The sequence below is a fragment of the Moschus berezovskii genome, chromosome 6 (assembly GCF_049115385.1).
Source record: "Moschus berezovskii isolate FMDL1 chromosome 6, NW_MosBer_1.0, whole genome shotgun sequence".
Lineage (NCBI taxonomy): Eukaryota > Metazoa > Chordata > Mammalia > Artiodactyla > Moschidae > Moschus > Moschus berezovskii.
The window spans coordinates 75672321-75697807 of NC_142465.1; the positions used below are offsets into that span (position 1 = coordinate 75672321).

At 45.1% G+C, this 25487-nt stretch overlaps 1 protein-coding gene across 2 annotated transcripts in view; it reads left to right on the plus strand.

Moving 5' to 3' along the window:
• The window catches only part of ABTB3 (ankyrin repeat and BTB domain containing 3), a 339420-nt gene that overhangs the window by 280937 nt on the left and 32996 nt on the right, over positions 1 to 25487 (plus strand). Inside the window, exons 6-11 of one of the 2 annotated variants that reach the window (XM_055394094.2) lie at positions 3662 to 3751; positions 5685 to 5786; positions 7729 to 7822; positions 7939 to 8074; positions 8718 to 8938; positions 10380 to 10558. In XM_055394094.2, coding sequence (XP_055250069.1) covers positions 3662 to 3751; positions 5685 to 5786; positions 7729 to 7822; positions 7939 to 8074; positions 8718 to 8938; positions 10380 to 10558 — 822 coding nt within the window. The remainder of the gene's footprint in view (positions 1 to 3661; positions 3752 to 5684; positions 5787 to 7728; positions 7823 to 7938; positions 8075 to 8717; positions 8939 to 10379; positions 10559 to 25487) is intronic. The other variant, XM_055394096.2, reaches the window with a different exon arrangement.

The window sequence follows — 25487 nt, forward strand, 5'->3', positions numbered from 1 at the left end:
AAGTTCCAGAGAAGGGATATGAGCTAGTAATTTTCTTGAGCAACACCAACAATTAGGAGCCCTAATACACACACACACATTATTTTAAAAAAAAAACAGGGATTTATTATATTTTTCTTTTTTCGGTATTTTATATTAAAGATACTTCCTAATAGATTTAAGGGACTAGATCTGATAGACAGAGTGCCTGATGAACTCTGGATGGAGGTTCGTGACATTGTACAGAAGACAGGGACCAAGATCATCCCCATGGAAAAGAAATGCAAAAAAGCAAAATGGCTGTCTGAGGAGGCCTTACAAATAGCTGTGAAAAGAAGAGAAGTGAAAAGCAAAGGAGAAAAGGAAAGATATAAGCATCTGAATACAGAGTTCCAAAGAATAACAAGGAGAGATAAGAAAGCCTTCCTCAGTGATCAATGCAAAGAAATAGAGGAAAACAACAGAATAGGAAAAACAAGAGACCTCTTCAAGAAAATTAGAGATTCCAAGGGAACATTTCATGCAAAGATGGGCTCGATAAAGGACAGAAATGGTATGGACCTAACAGAAGCAGAAGATATTAAGAAGAGGTGGCAAGAATACACAGAAGAACTGTACAAAAAAGATCTTCACGACCAAGATAGTCACGATAACGTGATCACTGACCTAGAGCCAGACATCTTGGAATGTGAAGTCAAGTGGGCCTTAGAAAGCATCACTACAAACAAAGCTAGTGGAGGTGATGGAATTCCAGTTGAGCTACTTCAAATCTTGAAAGATGATGCTGTGAAAGTGCTGTACTCAATATGCCAGCAAATTTGGAAAACTCAGCAGTGGCCACAGGACTGGAAAAGGTCAGTCTTCATTCCAATCCCAAAGAAAGGCAATGCCAAAGAATGCTCAAACTACTGCACAATTGCACTCATCTCACACGCTAGTAAAGTCATGCTCAAAATTCTCCAAGCCAGGCTTCAGCAATATGTGAACCGAGAACTCCCAGATGTTCAAGCAGGTTTTAGAAAAGGCAGAGGCACCAGAGATCAAATTGCCAACATCCGCTGGATCATGGAGAAAGCAAGAGAGTTCCAGAAAACCATCTATTTCTGCTTTATTGACTATGCCAAAGCCTTTGACTGTGTGGATCACAATAAACTGTGGAAAATACTGAAAGAGATGGGAATACCAGACCACCTGACCTGCCTCTTGAGAAACCTGTATGCAGGTCAGGAAGCAACAGTCAGAACTGTACATGGAACAACAGACTGGTTCCAAATAGGAAAAGGAGTGCGTCAAGGCTGTATATTGTCACCTTGCTTATTTAACTTATATGCAATGAGTACATCATGAGGAACGCTGGGCTGGAAGAAGCACAAGCTGGAATCAAGATTGCTGGGAGAAATATCAATAACCTCAGATATGCAGATGACACCACCCTTGTGGCAGAAAGTGAAGAGGAACTCAAAAGCCTCTTGATGAAAGTGAAAGAGGAGAGTGAAAAGGTTGGCTTGAAGGTCAACATTCAGAAAACAAAGATCATGGCATCTGGTCCCATCACTTCATGGGAAATAGATGGAAAAACAGTGGAAACAGTGTTAGACTTTATTTTTTTGGGCTCCAGAATCACCGCAGATGCTGATTGCAGCCATGAAATTAAAAGACACTTACTCCTTGGAAGGAAAGTTATGACCAACCTTGATAGTATTTTAAAAAGCAGAGACATTACTTTGCCAACCAAGGTCCATCTGGTCAGGGCTATGGTTTTTCCCGTGGTCATGTCTGGATGTGAGAGTTGGACTGTGAAGAAAGCTGATCACCAAAGAATTGATGCTTTTGAACTGTGGTGCTGGAGAAGACTCTTAGGAGTCCCTTGTACTGCAAGGAGATCCAACCAGTCCATTCTAAAGGAGATCAATCCTGGGTGTTCATTGGAAGGACTGATGCTAAAGCTGAAACTCCAATACTTTGGCCACCTCATGCAATGAATTGACTCACTGGAAAAGTCTCTGATGCTGGGAAAGGTTGGGGGCGGGAGGAGAAGGGGACGACAGAGAATGAGATGGCTGGATGGCATCACCGACTCGATGGACATGAGTTTGAGTGAACTCCGGGAGTTGGTGATGGACAGGGAGGCCTGGTGTGCTGTGATTCATGGGGTCGCAGAGAGTCGGACATGACTGAGCGACTGAACTGAACTGAACTGAATATCATTAAATATTCTCTTTAAAATCACTTCAAATGGATACATTGGCTCAGATGGTAAAGAATCTGCCTGCAGTGTGGGCCAGCTGGGTTCTATCCCTGGGTTGGGAAGATCCCCTGGAGAAGAAAATGCCTATGCGCTCCAGTTTTCTTGCCCAGATAATTCCATGGACAGAGAAGCCTGGGGGACTACAGCCCATGGGGTCGCAAAGAGTCAGACACAACTGAGCCACTAACAAAGTGGTCATATTATTTGTTCAGTTAAATGTAGTTCAGTTGTTGGATTGTTTCTAATTACTTATATCAATAGTACTGAGAGAGATATACTCACTACTCAAGTCTTTGCTCAAATCTGATTATTTCATTAGAGAAACTTTTTAAAGTGGAAATAGTTGCTCAAATGCATCAATTTATCTTGAGGTCTTCAATCTTAAATTACATCCTCAGAGACTGTTTCCTTGTACACACTCTCCAACTATTTATGTGTACCCTATTAATCTTTTACTTTCTTTTGCTTGTTTTTCATTAGAGCTTAATTGCTTTTCTTCTTTATTTCAAAGAGCTCTTTACATATTAGGCATATAACCCTTCGTTGTAATGTGACACATATGTCTCAATTTATTGTTTACCTCTTAATTTTATTTATGTTTTCAATCTTATGTCCTCAATGCTGTCATGACTTTCTTTTGTGATTTCTTCCATTACTTTTATACTTTTTAAAAACAGATTCAGTTAGATATCTTTTAAGGTTTTAATTTTTTTTTCTCTACATCTCTAATCAAACTGAAAATGATTTGGTGTATGGTATGAGGTAAGGCTCTAACTTGAACATTTTCCCACATAGCTTTCTTCACAGCACTGTTTATTGAAAAATCCACCCCTTCCTTCTGTTGATTATGGTACTTTGTAATAAGCAGGAATCATGGGCAAATATGGAATTCCTGAAAACCATTCCTCATTCACTTGCCTTTTGCTTGTAAATGATAACATCAAAGCAGATAGAGTGCTGGGGTCATATTCAGAGGTACCAATTTCGTTTGACACTGACCAGCAGGCCGTATAGAGCAAAGACGATGCTTGTTAAATCCTGAGAGAGAAAATGCCATGGAAACAGTATTTACCAATCAGATAGCTTAGGGCTGATATTGCAGAATCCAGAAAGTTCCTAAGAGGTTTCAGTTAAACCAGCCACTTGTTTTAGCAAACACTCTTAGATCTGTTGCACCCTAAGACACACAAACAAAATCCTCCAACTTAAGCCCAGATAAATGAAAAAAAAAAAGACAATGTATGTTTCTCTTCTTGCTTCCATGTTGGTTTTCAGAATATGGAGGATTGTGGGGCTGTACATTTACTTTAGAATGCTGGATTTGGAGAACAAGCATAGTCTCTTTCACATGAGTTAGATTTTCCGTCTGTTATTGTCGAGTGACACAGCCACTTTGTAAACCTTCTCCGTTCTCTGGTTTTTAACTCACCGCAGGGCATGACCCCCCTGATGTACGCCTGTGTCCGTGGGGACGAGGCGATGGTTCAGATGCTGCTGGATGCCGGAGCTGACCTGAATGTGGAGGTGAGGGTGCAGAGGGCTGCAGGGCCCCTGGGCCTGGCAGTCCCCGGGGAAGGCGAGCAAAGAGAGGGGGGCTTTGTCTCTCAAGAGCCACCACTGAGGGTGCTCAGTCCAGCAAATAGATCAGATTCCTCCATCCTGAGGCCCCAGCCCAACTGGACTCCAAGGAGCTGCCTGCAAGCATTTTTCATTTTAAAACAACCCATGCGGCTACACAGAGCTCTAACTTTTCCCTTGGCTCAGCAATACCGAGTCTCTGATCCTTCCCACTGATCTGTTCCTCCTGGGATCCGGCAGAGAGAGCTCTCCTGAACCACCAGCCCTTCCCACTGCCAAATACAAAGCTGGTCCACGTCCCCTGTGAACCCCAGATCTTCCACCCTGCCTCACCGAATCCTGATTGGCCCACTTGATGGGCCCGCTGAACCCACGGGTCTTAAAGCTAATTGCAGAGTTTCCTCTAGGCCCTGTGACATAGTGGAAAGCGTGCCCCGACAGGCTTCAGAATTTGATACGTGGGTTCAAATTCTGAAACTGCTGCATCTTAGTAACTTGCTTTTCTGCTTGGGTGAGTAGTTTCACCTTCCTGAGCCACAGTGTTCCCCTTTGTGAAACAGGAGAATAATCATACCCACCTCAGAGAGTTGTTGGAAGAAATAAATATAGAGGAGCATCCGTTTGGAGTTCACTTAATATTGGTTCCCCCCTCAAGGCTTATGATAGGTGAAATTATACTTCTTGACTGTATTCTATGCTGTCTTAAGACCCACTCTCACAAAAAAGAAACGTAAAACAACCGGCTCTCTTCTAGCAGTTCAGAGGTTGGGAAAATTGATGGACTTGCTGAAGTCCTAACTCAGCCACTCCAGAAAACTTTTTCTTAGTTCAAAATTAGATGCTCTTGTAGTGTTAGTACTGTGCTTAAAAAAAGAAAAAGTGCTTTATATTCATCTGAGGAAAACAGGCAGTAGACATGGTTTTGGATCCAAAACCATTTGGGATCTTATAGGTTTTCAAGTATTGGGGATTTTTGTTCCCTGCTATGAATCCCCAAGCACCATGCACATCCCTGCAAGAGCTCCTCAGTTTTGGGTCTCTGATCCTCTAGCCCATCCCATAGCTCCCAGCTCAAGGTCCTTGCCTAGCCAGTGATTAGTGAACTCAACTCTTCTGAAAGCAGCAGACATCACAGTTGTATGGCCCCAGGAATGTTTAGAAGAAAAGCCATGGGTAGGTGACAGACAATCCTGCAGGACCCTAACCTGTCCTATCCACTGTCCTGCAGCCTGTCTCTTGGTCTGGGGTGTTTTGAGGTCCCCATGTGGGAAGACCAATATCAGATTTCTCATTCATGCCCATGGAAGGTTTGTGCCTAGGTTTCCAGTAGCATGAGTGCCTTGTCAACCAGGAAGCCAGCAGAAGCATGAAATGAGGACAGTGTGGGAGGAGCTTGACCAGGTGGTGATCTTCCTCCATCAGATGGGAGGTGGTCTTGCTTGACTTGGAAGCTCGAAGCAGACCTCCCCTTGTGTGGGGTTTGCCACTGCCGAGAATTTTCCCTAAAGATGTGGATGTGATGGTGGCGGCCTCACCTGACATCCTGTAGCTCTCAGAAGCCCCGCTCTCCCTTAAGCAGGAAGAGGAGACAGGCAGGGGAGCTGGTTCATTGTAGCCACCATTATAATTTCTTCAAGACTCCTTAGACGCAGTCAGCAGTCACCCATTTAACTCTCTTCTGATGAACAGCAAAGGAGTTTTTGTTGTGGACAGAGGATATAAAGTCACTACCCTGTACGTCTCCAGCATTGCCCAAGGCGCCTTCCCGGACATCCTTCTATACATCTCTAGCCCGTGTGCCCAGCCACAGATAGGTCAGATTTGCTAGTCTAAGTATTGTGAAGGTCACATTTTGAAAATAATTTCAATTTGTTTATAGGTTGTCAGTACTCCTCATAAATATCCATCCGTCCACCCCGAGACCCGCCATTGGACGGCTCTGACTTTTGCTGTGTTGCATGGACATATTCCTGTAGTTCAGGTATTAACGTATTTCCCTATCCACATCTGACCTTTAATTGTACCTCTTTCATTACACAAATCTGTACCTCTCCTGGCATGCCTATTCCCCCAGAGATTCATATTGGTTAACTGCAATGAAATACAGCACATTCATATCATATGAATCAAAGTACTATATGGAATGATCTATATGGCCTGGCTTTAACCAATATGAACTTATCACATACCTACATGCAGCCTTACACACAGAGGGACAAATCTACCAAGTTGTTCCCAGTTGCCCAAGGGTGGGGCCTGAGATGATTTTCTGGATTTGTTCATTTTTACTTGTCATAATGTGAACCTAAGATGTGGCTGGTGTGAGACCTTAGAAACTTCCCTTAGGTGTGACCCCAGTGTTTGCATAGAGTCTAGGGGGTTTCCAACCGGTGGAAAGAAGCAGCTGAGCTGCCAAGGGAGTGGTTCCAAATAACACTTGCTTGGATCCCACTTATGGAGAATCCCACATAAGAGGTCTAGGGTAGGGTCTTCATGTGTGTCTTCTGAAACTGATACCCAAATATGGAGAGATGTCCTCATCCAAGATCCTTTGCCCTCACCAGTTTTGGTTGTTGTAGAGTTGGTGTTCAATGGATAGCCATCCAGTATATTCTAGATCTTAAACTTGGTTCATTCTAGATCTTAAAACTTTACTTCATTGGGAAAAAGAGATCGGCACCCCCCAGTTCCCTGACCACATCTGGCCCCATAGTGAATGCTGAGTTTCAGGTACATCAGGAACTCCCCCTCCTTTTATGTGGGCCAAGCCTCTTAGAATTACACAGAGCAGAAAATAGTATGTCAGGGACCCCCTCGGCAGTGTTGGAGTTCCATAGGAATCCTTTATTGTTTCCTAGGTCATGGGAATCCTTAACACACATCAAAGGCATGTTTCAGGAGGCTGAGCGTGTGACATGTCACACCAAGAGCTGACTTCTGCCTGTAGAACATCATGACCAGCCCACTCCTAGTAGAGGAATCTAAGAAAGAAGGGGTTGGAGGGTGGCCTTGTGGAAACAAATAACATCCTTTAACATGCAGTGGCATCCCCAGCCTTTAAATCAGGAATAGGAGCAGCGGGCAGCCACGCAAAGCCAAACAGAAGTCAGGTCAGCTCTCTGCTGCAGGTGTGCATGTGATGGGATGGCAAGGAGGCAGCCCCTCCTGACTGTGCCCTCAGGTGGTCCTGCGCGGGTAAAACAGGCATCACCCCCTCACTTTACATCAGCAGTGCTGACAGCACATGCACTGTGAGATCCGGCATGGACAGAATCGCCATGTTTAGTAAGCCCAGATATCTTAAAGAATGCACAGATTGGAGTCATACGCAGCAGCCCTCCTGGAAGCTCATTCTGCCACTTTACTCACTGATCTTGCTGGCCGGGAAGCTCAGCATTTGCTGAGCTGTGTTTCTAGGATGTTCCTGAAGGGATTCTTGTCCTGGTTGGCCCAGTGATCCCCAAAGTCCTTCAGAACTCTTAAGATTCTATGGTTCTAAGAGACCCCTCTAATACTCTGAGGTTTTGTGTCACTGATCTCCAGAGGAAGTTCTCCAGCAGTGTGGTGCCATGAACTTCTAGCTCAGTGCTTCTAGAAACATTAATGTATGTAGAAATCACCTGGAGAGCTTGTTGAAAGGCAGATTCTAATTATTTGTTCTGGGGTGGAGCCTGAGAAACAGCATTTCAAACAAACTCCCAGGGGATGCTGATGCTACTGTCCGTGGACCACAATTTGAGCGATTTGAGTGGCCTGAGGAGATGTGAGAGGCTCTCAGTTCACCCTCTGAGGTGCAGTTGCCCTCCCCCCGTGTACGTGGTCATGAACCCAGAGGAGAGCAGGAACATTGGCACCACACTGATTTCCACCAGCTTTTCCTGGCATGTCCTTTAAACATCTCAATGGCCACTCTTCCTCCACAGCTCCTCCTGGATGCCGGGGCCAAGGTGGAGGGCTCTGTGGAGCACGGCGAGGAGAACTACTCAGAAACGCCCCTCCAGCTCGCAGCCGCTGTAGGTAAGAGTCTCTGATGCTCATCCCAGCCAAGGGGCTCCAGCACCCTGTCCCTTGATATGTCTGTGACTGTGTGTTTGCTTGATTCTCTTATCAAACCCCCTTCTCTGGGCTTGCAGGAAATTTTGAACTGGTTAGTTTGCTGTTGGAGCGAGGCGCTGACCCTCTGATAGGAACCATGTACAGGAATGGAATTTCTACCACCCCCCAGGGTGATATGAACTCTTTCAGCCAGGCCGCAGCCCATGGACACAGGTAGGCTAGGATGGGCCATGAGGTCCCAAGTGGTGCTTGTTAAAAATGCAGATTCCCAGGCCTACCCCAGACTCACTGCATCTCTGGATGTGGGGCCCAGAGGCAGTCCAGGCCTGGCCACCTCCACATACTGCACGTCCACGGGTCCTTCCCCAACCAGCTTTCATCTCACAGACGTTACTCTTTTCCAGTGTTGGTCAGAGTTCATCACATCACCTGTCATGAAGTGAGAGGAATCCATTTAAAGAGTAATAAAACCTCTCATTTTGGTTACTTCCCGTCTACATTTCCTTCAGGATTTACCCCATCAGATTTTACTACGCATAACCCCAATCGAAGCAAATTCACCATGGGGGGAGTGCAGGCAGACTGTTAAAAGGGCAGAGTTATAGAACCTTCTAGATATTTGGGGAAAGCACTTAGCCCAAGTCATCCTTAAGGAAACGCAGCCAGTCCTACCCACCATCTCCTCCAGCCACAACAGGTAGTGCCCTGGTCACACCTCTGAAACCACCACCCCAGAGTTGTCCCGTCCTTATTTTGTCCCAAGTTGAGAGGGTTCCCCACGTCCCCCGTCCTGCCCCCACCCTGGCACAGCCCTTGCATCTCTGAGTGTCTTCCTCTCTGGGTTTATGATTGACAGGAATGTGTTCCGCAAACTGCTCGCTCAGCCAGAGAAGGAGAAGAGTGATATCCTGTCCCTGGAGGAGATTCTGGCTGAGGGGACTGACCTGGCGGAGACAGCCCCGCCCCCCCTGTGCGCCAGCCGCAACAGCAAGGCCAAACTCAGAGCCCTGAGGGAGGCCATGTATCACAGCGCTGAGCATGGCTACGTGGATGTCACAATTGATATCAGGAGCATAGGTCAGTCTGGGGGCCTTCCACGGCTGGGCACGGTGCTCCACCCAGCTCCAGGTCACGTACCCACATGCGCGTGCACACACACACACACACACACACACACACACATGCATGCACTCACGTGCACACACCCCTTGAAGCTCAGGGAATTTCTCGTTTGCTGGTTGGAGCACTTCTGGGCTAAGGCCCCACATGGTCCCCATAGACAGCAGCGTTCTGCCGGCCCCAGAAACCCATCCTCAGGCCACCCTTCCATGATTCCCAAACCCTGGACCCTGAGTTAGGAATCCGAATCACCTGGGGAGCTTGTCTGAATACAGATTGCCAGGCCCTACACCCAGAGGCTCTGCTGTCGAGGGTCTGGATGGATAAAGGCTGGAAATCTTTATATTTAACAATCATCCCAGGTGGTTCCCAGTGGTTGGGGAATCGCTGCCTGAGAGCACTCAGATCCATGAAGCAGCTGCTAGCATCAGCTAGGATGAGGGCATCCCATCCCTAGTGGGGCTCCCCCTACTACGGAGCAAAGCCATGCCCAAGGAAAAGTTGGGTGTCTCTCCCTTGAGCAGGCTAGCCCAGGGCCATCTCTTCCATGCGTCTGGGGAATGGGCTAGCCTAGCCTTCACCCAGCTAATGGCACCAGCCCTGGCCCAGAAACAGCAAGGCAGAGCAAGGGCTGTAAACACAGGGTGTGGCAGGTCATGGTAGGCTGAGGACTCCAGTGCTATTCTGGAAACTTGTCTCTCTCGGAGAGTGGCTGTTGAGTATGGGGGATATTATGCCATTCCCCTGGCAGCCTGTGTAGCCAGATTCTGAGGCTCAAGACTCTGAATGGTGCATTTATAAGCAGTAGCAAGTGCCCCAGCCTCACGGCTGGGGGGAGAAGCGAGTCAAAGCCATAAGATGCTGGAGAGGTTTCTATTAAGGGAGGAAGGCCTGATGAAGTGCCTGCAGATGGAAATGTTGTCTTGCACCCTGCAGCGGTATCCTCCTGTGTCTTCATATTCAGATGGAAATGCCCGCCCTGGCCAGAGCAACTGACAGTGAGGTCCACTGTGGGATTCACCAGCTCGAAGCTCTGGGTATGGAGGCAGAGGGGATGGGGAAGGAAGAGGTCAGAACTCAGAAGGCTGCAGTCTGCATTACAGCTTCAATACTCTACACTGTGATTATACTTTGTAAACTGTAGCCCCTCATAACACGCAGAGCATGCAGAACTGGATACCCATAGTTAACGGACTCAAATTATGACTTTTAATTTTAACTGCTGCAAGACTTTGGGAAAGAAGAAACAAAACAGCTCTGACTGTATGCAATGAAAGGCGGTCTCTTGGTCTCATGATCTGGTAATGTCCTCAGGAAAGGCCAGCTTCCGCATAAAAACATGCCTTCTCCTCTGGCTGTTGTCTGCCCTACCCCCTACCCCTGCCCTCCCCCTTTCCAGGTGTCCCGTGGACCCTGCACACATGGCTGGAGTCTTTGCGGATCGCCTTCCAGCAGCACCGCAGGCCTCTCATTCAATGCCTGCTGAAGGAGTTCAAGACCATTCAGGAGGAAGAGTACACGGAGGAGCTGGTCACCCAGGGCCTGCCCCTGATGTTTGAGATTTTGAAGGCCAGCAAGGTACGAGGGGTTCCTGTGGGCAGAGAGCGCAGCTGGGGATCTTTGCGCTCCCGCCCCTCGGGTGGGAACCCTGCAGTCACTGGTCTGGTGCACAGGTACCCTGGCTGCTTACAGCTGCTTGTGCGGCCACTCACCAGGCAACTGCTCTGCTGAGCACATGTTCCATCCCAGGCACTTGGGCACACTGGACAAAGTAAAGGATACCTTCCGGCCAGGGAACTTGCACAAAAGTGTGGGTAGTACAGCCCAAGGGTACCTGAGGTGGCTTGTGAAACAGTGTTAAATTGGGTGGCAAAGGCTCTGAGGAGTGTGGAAAGGTTGGGGGAAGGTGTCACTGAGATGCTGAGACCTGGAGGCAGGCCTGGACAGACAGTAGGACATAGGACATTGTGAATCCAAGGGGAAGAGGGAAATGGGTGTAGCTGCCTTGAATGCAGACCCAACAGGGGTCCCTGGAAAGCCAGGCCCCGAGAAGGCTTTTCAGGTCTGAGGACAGGACGAGCCTAGCCCTTAAGGCTCACTCACCCATTCTTCAAGGGCCCCTGTGTCCCTTCATTGACACTTCGTTCCCAGCATCGGGAAAATGCTGCAACCCCTTCACAACAGGTCCTTCTAAGATAGTGGAGGCTGTGAATTGTCAGGGAATTAGGCCTCTGAACCAAAAGGGCTGCATGGATTTCCCTGCCAGAGCGGAGAGGGGAGTGTGGAGCAGCCTGCTCTGTAGGGTGTGGGGGATGGCCCCACAGCAAAGCCCCGGCAACACGTCCGGCTGATTTCTGAGCCTTGGAGCACCTGGCCCAGAGTCCAGTGTGGTCCCCTCAGTTATTCCCATTAGCACAGAGATTCAGGGGCCCCTGTGGGCTGGATATATGCCTGATATCAAGCCGCACTTAGACCCAGAATGGGAGCAGGTGTGCCAGGCCTCAGGTAATGAGCCTCAGCGATTCCACAAAGAGCAGAACCCACTGGAAGCATTTCAAAACCAAACTCTCCCTGCCCCTCAGCCCTCACCCATCCCCTCAGCTTGAAAAGAAATAAATAGATAAGCCCTGAAATTACCTAAGAGACCACCTTAGTGAAAAACATTGCTGGGTCTGTTCCCAGGGTCTGGTGTTGTAATTGGTTTTTGGTTTGCTTTTTTATTTTTTTTCCCCTTCTATGGCCTGTAATGGGAATTCCAGACATTACTAAGGCATGCTGTGTATTAAGGAAACCTAATCTATGGATTTTTTTAAGTAAATTTATTTTGAAGTATGGCATACAACAGAAAAGTGCCCAGGTCATAGCTGCGGAGTCTAATGAATTTTCACAAGGCAAACTTACCTGCGTGATCAGCATCCAGACCAAGAAATAGAACATTGATAGCACTCCTGCAGGCCACTTGTGTCCCACTCAACCACTACCCGCCCCCCCAAAGAGCACCCAACAGCAGCTGATAGCAGTAGCTAGAGGCCTAAAAGAAAGGAGGGAGGGGCCTTTGGCAGGAGATGTGGACTAGAGCGGGCTTCCCAGGTGGCACTAGTGGTAAAGAACCTGCCTGCCTATGCAAGAGACTTAAGAAACATGGATTCAGTCCCTGGATTGGGAAGATCCCCTGGAGGAAGGCATGGCAACTCACTCCAATATTCTTGTCTGGAGATTCCCATGGACAAAAGAGCCCAGCAGGCTACAATCCGTGGGGTCACACGGAGCTGGACATGACTGAAGTGACTTAACCCACGCACATGCATGTGTACTAGAGCCTGCTCCATGTCCATCTGTCCTGATCTTGTAGAGAAGGGGGAGCCAGGAATGGGGCAGGAGCACTCATGGTCAGGAGATGACAGTCTGGGAAAAAGCACATTGAAGAGTCAGGTTTGCCCTATATGAGCAATAGGAAAGCCCATCTATGTCTGTAACGTATATATGTGAGTGTCCATATTAAAAAGGTGGCTCAGTTGTAAAGAGTCCACCTGTCAATGCAGGAGATGCAGGTTCGATCCTTGGGTCGCAAACATCCCCTGGAGTAGGAAATGGTAACCCACTCCAGTATTCTTGCTGGGATAATCCCACAAGCAGAAGAGCCTAGCAGGCTACAATCCATGAGATCACAAAGAGTCAGACGTGACTGAGCACATATGCACGACAAGGGCGTCCATAGCAATGTTACCTGTGATAGGAAAAACTTGGGAACACCTCCAATACCCATTAACGTAGAATGGGCAACTAAATTGTATATTCACAACGTGCATTTGTACTAAGTCGCTTCCGTAGTGTCTGTATCTTTACACCCCTATGGTCTGTAGTCCGCCAGGCTCCTCTGTTCATGGGATTCTCCAGGCAGGGATGCTGGAGTGGGTTGCCATGCCCTCCTCCAGTATATTCACTGCATGAAATAATAAACAAAAATGATTTTTTTAATTAATTAATTTATTTTTTATTGGAGGCAAATTATTTTACAATATTATATTGGTTGGTTTTGCCATACATTGACATGAATTCGCCCCGGGTGTACATGAGTTCCCCCTCCTGAACCCCCCTCCCATCTCCCTTCTCCCTTTATCCTCCCTCTGGGTCATCCCCGCATGCCAGCCCCAAGCATCCTGTAACATGCATCGACCCTGAACTGATGATTCATTTCACATATGACAATATACATGTTTCAATGCCATTCTCCCAAATCATCCCACCCTCACCCTCTCCCACAGAGTCCCAAAGACTGTTCTATACATCTGTGTCTCTTTTGCTGTCTTGTATACAGGGTTATCGTTTGCATCTTTCTAAATTCCATATATATGCGTTAGTATACTGTATTGGTGTTTTTCTTTCTGGCTTACTTCACTCTGTATAATAGACTCCAGTTTCATCCACCTCATTAGAACTGATTCAAATGTATTCTTTTTAATGGCTGAATAATACTCCATTGTGTATATGTACCAAAGCTTTCTTATCCATTCATCTGCAGATGGACATCTAGGTTGCTTCTATGTCCTGGCTATTATAAACAGTGCTGCAATGAACATTGGAGTACATGTGTCTCTTTCAATTCTGGTTTCCTCGGTGTGTATGCCCAGGAGTGCAATTGCTGGATCATATGGCAGTTCTATTTCCAGTTTTTTGAGGAATCTCCACACTGTTCTCCATAGTGGCTGTACTAGCTTGCATTCCCACCAACAGTGTAAGAGGGTTCCCTTCTCTCCACATCCTCTCCAGCATTTATTGCGTGTAGGCTTTTGGATAGCAGCCATTCTGACAGGTGTGAAATGGTATCTCATTGTGGTTTTGATTTGCATCTCTCTGATTATGAGGGATGTTGAGCATTTTTTCATGTGTTTGTTAGCCATCTTTATGTCTTCTTTGGAGAAATGTCTGTTTAGTTCTTTGGCCCATTTTTTGATTGGGTCATTTATTTTTCTGGAATTGAGCTGCAGGAGCTGCTTGTATATTTTGGAGATTAATCCTTTATCAGTTGCTTCATTTGCTATTATTTTCTCCCATTCTGAAGGCTGTCTTTTCACCTTACTTATAGTTTCCTTTGCTGTGCAGAAGCTTTTGATTTTAATTAGGTCCCATTTGTTTATTTTTGCTTTTATTTCCAATATTCTTGGAGGTGGGTCTTGGCGGATCCTGCTGTGATTTATGTCAGAGAATGTTTTGCCTATATTCTCCTCTAGGAGTTTTACAGTTTCTGGTCTTACATTTAGCTCTCTAATCCATTTTGAGTTTATTTTGGTGTATGGTGTTAGGAAGTGTTCTAGTTTCATTCTTTTACAAGTGGCTGACCAGTTTTCCCAGCACCACTTGTTAAAGAGACTGTCTTTTCTCCATTTTATATTCTTGCCTCCTTTGTCAAAGATAAGGTGTCCATAGGTTCGTGGATTTATCTCTGGGCTTTCTATTTTGTTCCATTGATCTATATTTCTGTCTTTATGCCAGTACCATACTGTCTTGATGACTGTGGCTTTGTAGTAGAGCCTGAAGTCCGGCAGGTTAATTCCCCCAGTTCCATTCTTCTTCCTCAAGATTGCTTTGGCTATTTGAGGTTTTTTGTATTTCCATACAAATTGTGAGATTATTTGTTCTAGTTCTGTGAGAAATATCGTTGGTAGCTTGATAGGGATTGCATTGAATGTATAAATTACTTTGGGTAGTATACTCATTTTTACAATATTTATTCTTCCAATCCATGAACATGGTATATTTCTCCATCAGGGTCAGTAGAAGGAAAGAAATCGTAAAAATTAGGGCAGAGATAAATGCAAAAGAAACAAAAGAGACCATAGCAAAAATCAACAAAGCCAAAAGCTGGTTCTTTGCGAAGGTAAATAAAATTGACAAACCACTAGCCAGACTTATCAAGAAACAAAGGGAGAAGAACCAAATCAATAAAATTAGAAATGAAAATGGAGAGATCACAACCAACAACACAGAAATACAAAGGATTATTAGAGAATACTATCAGCAATTATATGGCAATAAAATGAATAACCTGGAAGAAATGGACAAATTCCTAGAAAAGTACAACTTTCCAAAACTGAACCAGGAAGAAATAGAAAATCTGAACAGACCCATCACAAGCACAGAACTAGAGGCTGTAATCAGGAATCTTCCAGCAAACAAAAGCCCAGGTCCAGACGGCTTCACAGCTGAATTCTACCAAAAATTTAGAGAAGAGCTAACACCTATTCTACTCAAACTCTTCCAGAAAATTGCTGAGGAAGGGAAACTTCCAAACTCATTCTATGAGGCCACCATCACCCTAATCGCAAAAGCTGGTAAAGACCCCACAAAAAAAGAAAACTACAGGCCAATATCACTGATGAACATAGATGTTTTTTTTTTAAGTCAGGTTTTCCCTAATGGGGGAGAGGTGGGAATGGGGGTGGTCAATGGCAACCCCTACTGGTGAATTGTGGTATTTTTTTAACACCAAAAACATTTCACATTAAGGTATAACCAGTTAACAATGTTGTGGTAGTTTTAGGTGAATAGCGAAGGGACTTAGCCATGTATATGTCCATTATCCCCCAAACCTCCCTCCCATCCAGGCTGCCACATAACATTGAACAGAGTTCCATATGCTATACAGTAGGTCTTTGCTGGTTATCCATTTTAAATCTAGCAGTATGTACATGACCTTCCCAAAATGGAAGCAACCTAAATGGCCATCATCAGACGAATGAATAAAGAAGATGTGGTACATATATACAATGGAATATTATTCAGCCATTAAAAAGAGTGAATAATGCCATTTGTGGCAACTTGGACGGACCTAGAGAGTGTCATAGTGAGTGAAGTAACTCAGAGAAGGAGCAATACCATATTACATCCCTTGTATGTGGACTCTAAGATGAAATTACACAAATGAACTGACAAAACAGAAGGAGACTCACAGACTTAGGGACTTTGGGAGATGTGGTGTTAATACTGACTCAGTTCAGTTCAGTCGCTTAGTCATGTCCAACACTTTGTGACCCCATGAACTTCTACATGCCAGGCTTCCCTGTCCATCACCAACTCCTGGAGCCTACGCAAACTCATGTCCATCGAGTCAGTGATGCCCTCCAACCATCTCATCCTCCATCATCCCCTTCTCCTGCGGCCTTCAGTCATTCCCAGTATCAGGGTCTTTTCCAATGATTCAGTTCTTTGCATCAGGTGGTCAAAGTGTTGGAGCTTCAGCATGAGTCCTTCCAATGAATATTGAGGACTGATTTCCTTTACAATTGACTGGTTTGATCTCTTCCCTCTCCAAGGGACTCTCAAGAGTCTTCTCCAACACCACAGTGCTACAGAGGGCAAAAAAGAGGTGATCAGTTTCTGGTGGCTACAGGATGAAGTCAAGCATTCCCCAAGCACAGAGATATCCCTGTGGTCAGAAGATATCTGGAGAGAGATGATGGCAGAGAAATTCAGAGAGTTGAGAAAGTGCTGCAAAGCTCTGCCCTTAGAAAGCGTCCCTTGGAAGGCAGGAGTAGCAATGCATTGTCCCTGCTCTCTCCACTAGCAGATTCCTGTTCAGATCATGTCTGCTGCCCTGTGTGAACAAACATCTGGTTCTATCAGAGTAGTGAACAAGAATATAGAATTCCTATAAATATTAATAAATCCACTTTGCAGTCAACTCGGAGAATCACAGCCGTCCTGTCAAGTGAAGCAATGCTTTCTCCCCATCTTTGACATGTGCTTGGTCAGATATTACTTGACATCTGGTTGCAGATGTGCTTTTTTCTCCCACTTCTATTCATTTATTTATTTGGCTGCATCGGGTCTTATTGGCTGCACACAGGATCTTCGATGCGGCATATGGGATCTACTTCCCTGACCAGGGATCGACCAGGAGACCCCTGCGTTGGGAGCATGGAGTCTTAGCCACTGGACCACCAGGGAAGTCCCATCCCTACTTCTAAATTTTATCTTTAAATATCTAAAGAATTCAGTTTCTCTAGATTTCCCTAGGAGCAGAACAATTCAGGCATTGTTTAAAAATAGGTCTGTTTAAAGAAAGCTTTTGGCCATTTCTCGCATACATAATTCTTCTGGACACTTATCCATGCCACAGTCGTGAGTGCCCACTAGGCTACAGCAGTGGTGGGATGTTCTTTATCCTCCTGGAGCTTACTGTGTCCAGGGAAGGGGCAGACCCACAGTAAGCAAGGACCTAAATCAGCAAAAGAGGATGAGAGCAAGATAAATGCTATGAAAGAAAAAATGATCTTGGACAGCGACGTAGTCTCTGGGGGTGCGGCAGGCAAGGTCTAATCTAGACAGGATGGTAAGAAAAGTCTCCCAGAGGAGGCAGGGTGTGAGCAAACACCTGAGTGAGGGAAAGCTGCCAGCCACACGCAGGCCTGGAGCACAAGCATTCCACCTGGGGACTGGGAGCCTGAAGGAGCGGAGTTCCTGGTGGGCATGCGCTTGATGTGCTGGAGCACCTGGAAGCGGAGGGACGCAGGAGGAAGTGTGAGAGGTGAAGTCAGACTGCGTGGGGCTCTCTGCAGGGCGCACATTCGGGGTCTTCCTCCACGTGCACTGAATAGAATGCCACTGGGGACTTTAGCTAAAGGCGAGATGTGAGCTAGGCAGCTTTTTTTTTTTTCCCTTGTGACTTGTACATTTTTTAAGTTTTATTTCCCCACGTTTTTTAAATTTACCTTTTTAAATTAAGCCTTTTATTTTCAGACAGTTGTAGATTCTCATGCAATTGTAAGAAAACATATAGAGCGATTACTTTGCTTCCCCCACTGACGGTATCTTGCAAAATGACAGTTAAAAGTCACAACCAAGATACTGACATGGTACTGTCAACATGCAGAAAATTTCCATCACCCTAAGGCTCCCTCGCATTGCTCTTTTTTTTGTTTTCCCTCCGGCTTGGGGATCTTAGTTCCCTGGCCAGGAATCGAGCCAAGGTCCCTTGCAGTGGAAGTGCAGAGCCTTAACCACTGGACTGCCAAGGAAGTCCTTTTTTTCTTTCTTTTTTTTCATGTTGCTCTTTTATAGCTACCCCCATATCCTTCTGCCCCCATTCCCTCTTTACGCTCTGGTAACCACTAATCTGATTTCCATTTCTCTAATCGTGTCATTTCAGGAATGTGATTTAAGTGGAATCATACAGTAGGTAACTTTTTAGGATTGGATTTTTCTCACTCAGTGTAATTCTCTGAAGGTTCTTCCAGGTCATTGCATGTGTTGATAGTTTGTTTCTTCCTGTTGCTGCATAGTACTCTATGGTATGGACTGATCACAGTTTATTAACTGCTCACCCATTGAAGGACACCTGGGTTGTTTCCAGTTTTGTGCTATTACAAATAAAGCTGCTATAACATTCCAGCACAGGTGTTTGATGTGAATTTGTCTTCATTTCTCTGGGATAAATGCTCAGGAGTACAATTCCTGGGTTGCATGGTAGTTGCATATTTAGTTTCTAAAGACGCTGCTCAACTGTTTTTGAGACAGACTGTACCATTTTACATTCCCATCAGCAAAATATGAGTAATGAAGTTTCTCCACATCCTCACTGTTTGGTGCTATTGCTATTTTTTTTATTTTAGCCATTTTGATAGATGTGTAAGTGGTATCTCATTGTGGTTTTAATTTGCATTTCCTAAATGGCTAATGATGTTGAACATATTTTCATGTGTTTTTTTGCCATCTGTGTATGCTCTTCAGTGAGATGTCTGTGTCCTTTGCCCATGTTCTAATTAAACTGGTTTTTCACTGTTGAATGTTGAGCGTTCTTTGTAAATTCTAGAAAATAGTCTCTTGTCAGATATATTGTTTGCAAATACTTTCTTTCTCCCACTCAGTAGCTTATCTTTCTATCCTCTTAACAGGGTCTTTCATAGAGCTTTTAATTTTAAGGAAGTCCAATTTTAGTTTTTCCTTTTGTGGAGATTCTGCTTTTGGTATCAAGTATCAGAATGCTTTGTTGTCGTTCAGTTGCTAAGTTGTGTCTGACTCTTTGCAACTTCATGAACTGCAATGTGCCAGGCTTCTCTGTCCTTCACTAACTCCAAGAGCTTTCTCAAACTCACGTCCATCAAATCAGTGAATCCATCCAACCATCTCATCCTCTGTCGCCCCCTTCTCCTCCTGCCCTCAGTCTTTCCCAGCATCAGGATCTTTTCCAATGAGTCAACTCTTCGCATCAGGTAGCCAAAGTATTGGAGCTTGAGCATCAGTCCTTCCAATGAATATTCGGGGTTGATTTCCTTTAGGATTGACTGATTTGATCTCCGTGCTGTCCAAGGGACTCTCAAGAGTCTTCTCTGGCACCACAATCCAAAAACATCAATTCTTTGGCTCTCAGCCTTCTTTATGGTCCAACTCTCACATCCATATAGGACTACTGGAAAAACCATAGCTTTAACTATATGGACCTTTGTAAGCAAAGTGATGTCTCTGCTTTTTAATATACTGTCTAGATTTGTCATAGCTTTTCTTCCAAGGAGCAAGCATCTTTTTAATTTCATGGCTACAGTCACCATCTGCAGGGATTTTGGAGCCCAAGAAAATAAAATCTCTCACTGTTTCCATTGTTTCTTCATCTATTTGCCATGAAGTGATGGGACTGGATGCCATGACCTTCATTTTTTGAATGTTGAGTTTTAAGCCAGCTTTTTCACTCTCCTCTCTCACCCTCATCAAGAGGTTCTTTAGTTCTTCTTCATTTTCTGCCATTAGAGTGGTATTGTCTGCAACTACAAGGCTGCAATCTAGATTCCAACTTGTGATTCATCCAGCTGCTTTGCCTAGCCCAAATCTTGAAAGTCTCCTCCTTATTTTTTTTTCTAGAAGCTTTATAGTTTCATGTTTCACATTTAAGTCTGTGATTCATTTCATCTTGAGTTAATTTTTTATGAGGTGTGGGAGTTCCATCAAAGTTGCTATTTTGTTTTTGCTTTGCCAGTGGATGTTCACTTGCTCCAGCATCTTTGTTGAAAAGACTCTTTCATCAAATTACTTTTACACCTTTGTCAAGTCAGTTGGGCATATTTGTGTGGGTCTGTTCCTGGGATTTCCATTCTGTTCCATTGATCTGTATGTCTGTCACTCCACCATTACCACAGGTTTTTTTGTTTTTGTTTTGATCCATGCCATGTGGCATGCTGTAGCTTAGTTCCCAGACCAGGGATCAAACCCATGCCCCCTGCAGTAGAAGCTCAGAGTCTTCACCACTGGACAGTCAGGGAAGTCCCCGAGCACAGTCTTGATTACTGTATCTAAAAAATAAATCTTGAAATTGGGTAAGTTGTTTCCTCCCATGTTATTCTTTTACAAAATGAATTCATATTCTTTGCCTTCTATATAAAATTTAGAACAAATTTGTTAATTTGTGTCTTCTGTCTCTACTACTCTTCTGTCTTAAGTTATCTTTATTATTTGCTTCTTTGGGTTTTTTTTTTCTTATTTTATCTTTCTTTGTCCAGATTTTTTAGGAGAAGCTTGAGCCTTTTCCTTTTTTTCTTTTATGTACATTTGATACTGTCCGTATCTTTCTCAGCACTACTCTGGCCGTGTACCATGGAATTTGATGTTTTATTCTCATTTTCATTCAGTTCAGTGTGTTTTTTATTTCCCTTGGAGCTTCCTTTTTGACTTATGAATTATTTAGAAATGTGTTATTTAGTTTCCAACTGTTTGGCACTTTTTCTCTTATCTTTCTGTTATTGATTCCTAGGTTGATTCCATTGTGGTCAGAGAACATTCTGTATTATTTCAATCCCTTTTAAAATTTTAGGTTGGTCTATCTAGGTATATGTTTCATGGGCACTTAAAAAGACTGGTTTTGGGAATTCCCTGGTGGTGCACTGGTTAGGATTCAGTGCTTTCACTGCCAGGACCTGGTTGTGGGCGTCGGATGCCTGGTCAGGGAACTTAAATCCCAAAAGCTGTGCAGCATGGCCAGAGAAAAAAGGACTGTTTTCTGCCACTGTTGAGTGGAGTGTTCTGTAACTGTTGATCAGACCCTGTTGGTTGATGATGATGTTGAGTCCTTCCGTATCCTACAGATTTTCTGTCTTATTATTTATTCTATTAGTTGAGAGAGGACTAATAAATTCTCCAACTGTGATTGTGGATTTGTCTGTTTCTTCTTTTGGTTCTATCAATTTTTGATTCACATATTTTGCAGATCTGTTGTTCAGGGCATACACATTTAGGACTGCAACATCTTCTTGGTAAATTAACCCTTTTATCATTTTATAATGCCCTTCTCTCTTCTGCTACTTTTTTTGCTCTGAAATCTACATTATCTAATATTATCTAGTACTAATATAGCCTCTCCTACTTTCCTTTGATTAATGTTCATGTGATATATATTTTTTCCCTCCTTTACTCTCAACTTCCCTGTTTTATTAGATTTGAAGTGACTTTCTTATAACAAGCATATAGTTGGGCTTTTCATCCACTCTGCCAATCTCTTTTAATTGGTATATTGAGACCTTTTATATTTTATTCAATTATCGCTACTTTAGGGCTTATGTCTGCCATCTTACTTTTTGTTTTCTGTTTGGTCTCTCTGTCTTTTCTTTTTCTGCCTTCCTGTGGACTACTTGAACATTTTAAAATTCCCTGCTGCCCTGGAGGCTTGAGCCTTCTGGCCCTTTGAGCTAAAAGCTCCAAGTTTAAATGTGTCACTCAGAGGAGAGTGTCCCCATCTGTCCCAGCACAGCCTCTGCTCTGTCCCACCCTCTCCTGCTCCAGAAAAGAGTGAGCCTCAAGCTTGGTTAATTCCATCTGCTGTCTTCAGGTTTGGGTCCAGAGTTAACCAAATCCATAGGTTAACCCAGTTCACTGCCTGAAACTGACCATCACCCCACCAGAGCTATTGACTGAAACTAAACGAAGATCATGGCATCTGGTCCCATCACTTCATGGGAAATAGATGGGGAAACAGTGGAAACAGTATCAGACTTTATTTTGGGGGGTTCCAAAATCACTGCAGATGCTGATTGCAGCCAGGAAATTAAAAGACACTTACTCCTTGGAAGGAAAGTTATGACCAACCTAGATAGCATATTAAAAAGCAGAGACATTACTTTGCCAACAAAGGTCCGTCTAGTCAAGGCTATGGTTTTTCCCGTGGTCATGTATGGATGTGAGAGTTGGACTGTGAAGAAAGCTGATCGCCGAAGAATTGATGCTTTTGAACTGTGGTGCTGGAGAAGACTCTTGAGAGTCCCTCGGACTGCAAGGAGATCCAACTGGTCCATTCTAAAGGAGATCAATCCTGGGTGTTCATTGGAAGGACTGATGCTAAAGCTGAAACTCCAATACTTTGGCCACCTCATGCGACAAGTTGACTCACTGGAAAAGACTCTGATGCTGGGAGGGATTGGGGGAGGGAGGAGAAGGGGACGACAGAGAATGAGATGGCTGGATGGCATCACCAACTCTGTGGACATGAGTTTGAGTGAACTCCAGGAGTTGGTGATGGACAGGGAGGCCTGGCGTGCTGTGATTCATGGGGTTGCGGAGAGTCGGACACGACTGAGCGACTGAACTGAACTGAACTGAATGAGAGCATGCCAGGGAAGCAAAGGGAATTATCCCAACAACCTCACTGCTCAGAGGAGGCACAGAGAAACATGCATAGCAGACACCTTGACAAACAGATGAGTTCAAAGACATAGTGATGAGTCTTCTCTTAAGGCTCTTGTCTCTGAAAGAGAAGCAGCCAGAAAGTCTTGGAAATGGCAGCATCTTTGGTGCTGGCATCACCATCATCCCTCACACAGTGTCCATCCCTCAGGACCTAGCCAGTACCTGGCACTTAGCAGATGCTCAATGAATATTTGAAGAAAGAATTCATGAATGGATGAACGCATGGCTTAGTGCATGGGGGAAGGGGTACATTTGTGAAACCTTTGGGGGATGAATAAGTCAAGCCTACGGAACTGTTGATGAACTGTCTTCTTTCCCTTTCTTTCCTGAATGTATAGTGCTTTCATCATTTCCCTATTTCCTCGCTGGAGCAGATTTTTTTAATAGTGTACTTCATTTTTGGAATGACTTTAGATGTACAGGAAAATAGAGAAGATAGCACAGAGAGTTCCCATAGAAGTCCTCACCTCCTTCCTATTATTAACATCCTGCATTAGTGTGGCATATTCATTATAACAGTGAACCAATATGGATTTGTTATTGTTAGCTAAGTGTTAGTCGCTCAGTAGTGTCCAACTCTTTGTGGCCCCGTGGACTATAAACCTCCAGACTCCTCTGTCCATGGAGTTTTCCAGGCAAGAATACTGGAGTGGGTTGCCATTCCCTTCTCCAGTCGTTAGCTAAATCCCATACTTTATTGCTATTTTCTCTGTATCCAGTGTCTTTTTCTGCTGTAGGATCCCATCCAGGACACCATGTTACATTTAGTTGTCATACCTCTTTAGGCTACTCTTGTAGGCTGAGACAGTCTCCCAGCCTTTCCTTGTTTTTTTCCTTGTGTGTGTTGGTTTTTTAAGATTTTTGTATGGATGTGAGAGTTGGACTGTGAAGAAGGCTGATCGCCGAAGAATTGATGCTTTTGAACTGTGGTGCTGGAGAAGACTCTTGAGAGCCCCTTGGACTGCAAGGAGATCCAACCAGTCCATTCTAAAGGAGATCAATCCTGGGTGTTCATTGGAAGGACTGATGCTAAAGCTGAAACTGCAATACTTTGGCCACCTCATGCGACGAGTTGACTCATTGGAAAAGACTCTGATGCTGGGAGTGATTGGGGTGGGAGGAGAAGGGAATGACAGAGAATGAGATGGCTGGATGGCATCACTGCCTCGATGGACATGAGTTTGGGTGAACTCTGGGAATTGGTGATGGACCGGGAGGCCTGGCGTGCTGTGTGATTCATGGGGTCGCAAAGAGTTGGACACGACTGAGTGACTGAACGGAACAGAACGGAATTTAAGTCTTCATTTGATTTGTTACAATATTGCTTCTGTTTTCGGAGAAGGCAATGGCAAGCCACTCCAGTACTCTTGCCTAGAAAATCCCATGGATGGAGGAGCCTGGTAGGCTGCAGTCCGTGGGGTCACTAAGGGTCGGACACGACTAAGCGACTTCACTTTCACTTTTCACTTGCACACGTTGGAGAAGGAAATGGCAACCCACTCCGGTGTTCTTGCCTGGAGAATCCCAGGGACAGGGGAGCCTGGTGGGCTTCTGTCTGTGGGGTCGCACAGAGTCGGACACGACTGGAGTGACTTAGCAGCAGCAGCAGCTTCTGTTTTATGTTTTGGGTTTTTGGTCTTAAGGCATGTGGGAATCTCAGCTCCCTGACCAGGGGTCGAACCTGCAGCCCCTGCACTGGAAGGTGAAATCTTAACCACTGGGCCTCCAGGGAGGTTCCAGACGTCCCTTGTTTTTGATGACCTTTTTTGAGAAGTGTTGGTCACTATTTTATAGGCTGCCCCTTTATAGCATTGATTGTCTCATGAATTAGACTGAGGTCATGGGTTTGGGAAGGATGACCTCAGAGGTAAAGTGCCTTTCTTATCACATCAAGGGTACATATTATCAGTATGACTCATCACTGGAGATGATGACCTTGATTACCTGGCTGGCGCTGTGTTTGCCAAATTTCTCCACTGCAAACTGACTCTCCCCTTCCTCTCACTCTTCAGACTGTGCTCTTTGGGCTCAAATCACTGTGTGCAGCCCTGACATCCTAGTGGGGAGCTGTGTGCCTCCTAGATAATTTCTAAATGTTTGAGGATTGCCCCTTCAGAACAGGCCCTTGTCTTTACTTTCTCGGGTGATACAACACATATTGAAGTGAAGAAGCAAGGGCAAGCTGTGAGGTCCTGGAGAGACGGGATCTTGCTTTGTTGCCCCTAATATGGCTCCTTTCACAGTGGGGTCACCTCTTAACTTACTGAATAAGTACCTATTGAATTGAACAACAGCCACCACTACCAAAAAAGAAAAATAAAGCCCTATGAAGGGCCCGGTTGCTCAGGCTTCTCTCTTTTTTTTAATATTTTTACTTATCTATTCATTCATTTATTTTTGGCTGTGCTGGGTCTTCACTGCTGCTCGCAAGCTCTCTCTCATTGTGGGTAGCGTGGGGGCCGTTCTCTAGCTGCCGTGCACGGGCTTCTCATCGCAGTGGCTTCTCTGTTGTGGAGCACAGGCTCTAGGCTTATGGGTCCAGTAGTTGTGGTGCACACACTTAGTCGCCCTGTGGCACGTGGGATCTTAGTTCCCAGACCAGGGATTGAACCTGTGTCCCCTGCATTGGCAGGTGGATTCTTAACCACTGGGGCACAGGGGAAGGCCCCAGGGTTCTCCTAAGGGTCATCAAGTCCAGGAAGGGCATCTTCATTCCTTCCCAGAGTTGATGAGACAGGGGCTGACTCACCAGCAAGGCTCCTGAGACAACCCTGGGCGCAAGTAGTGAGTCCAGCACCATTCATCAACACAGTTTGCACAGAGCATTTTGCAGGTCACCGTC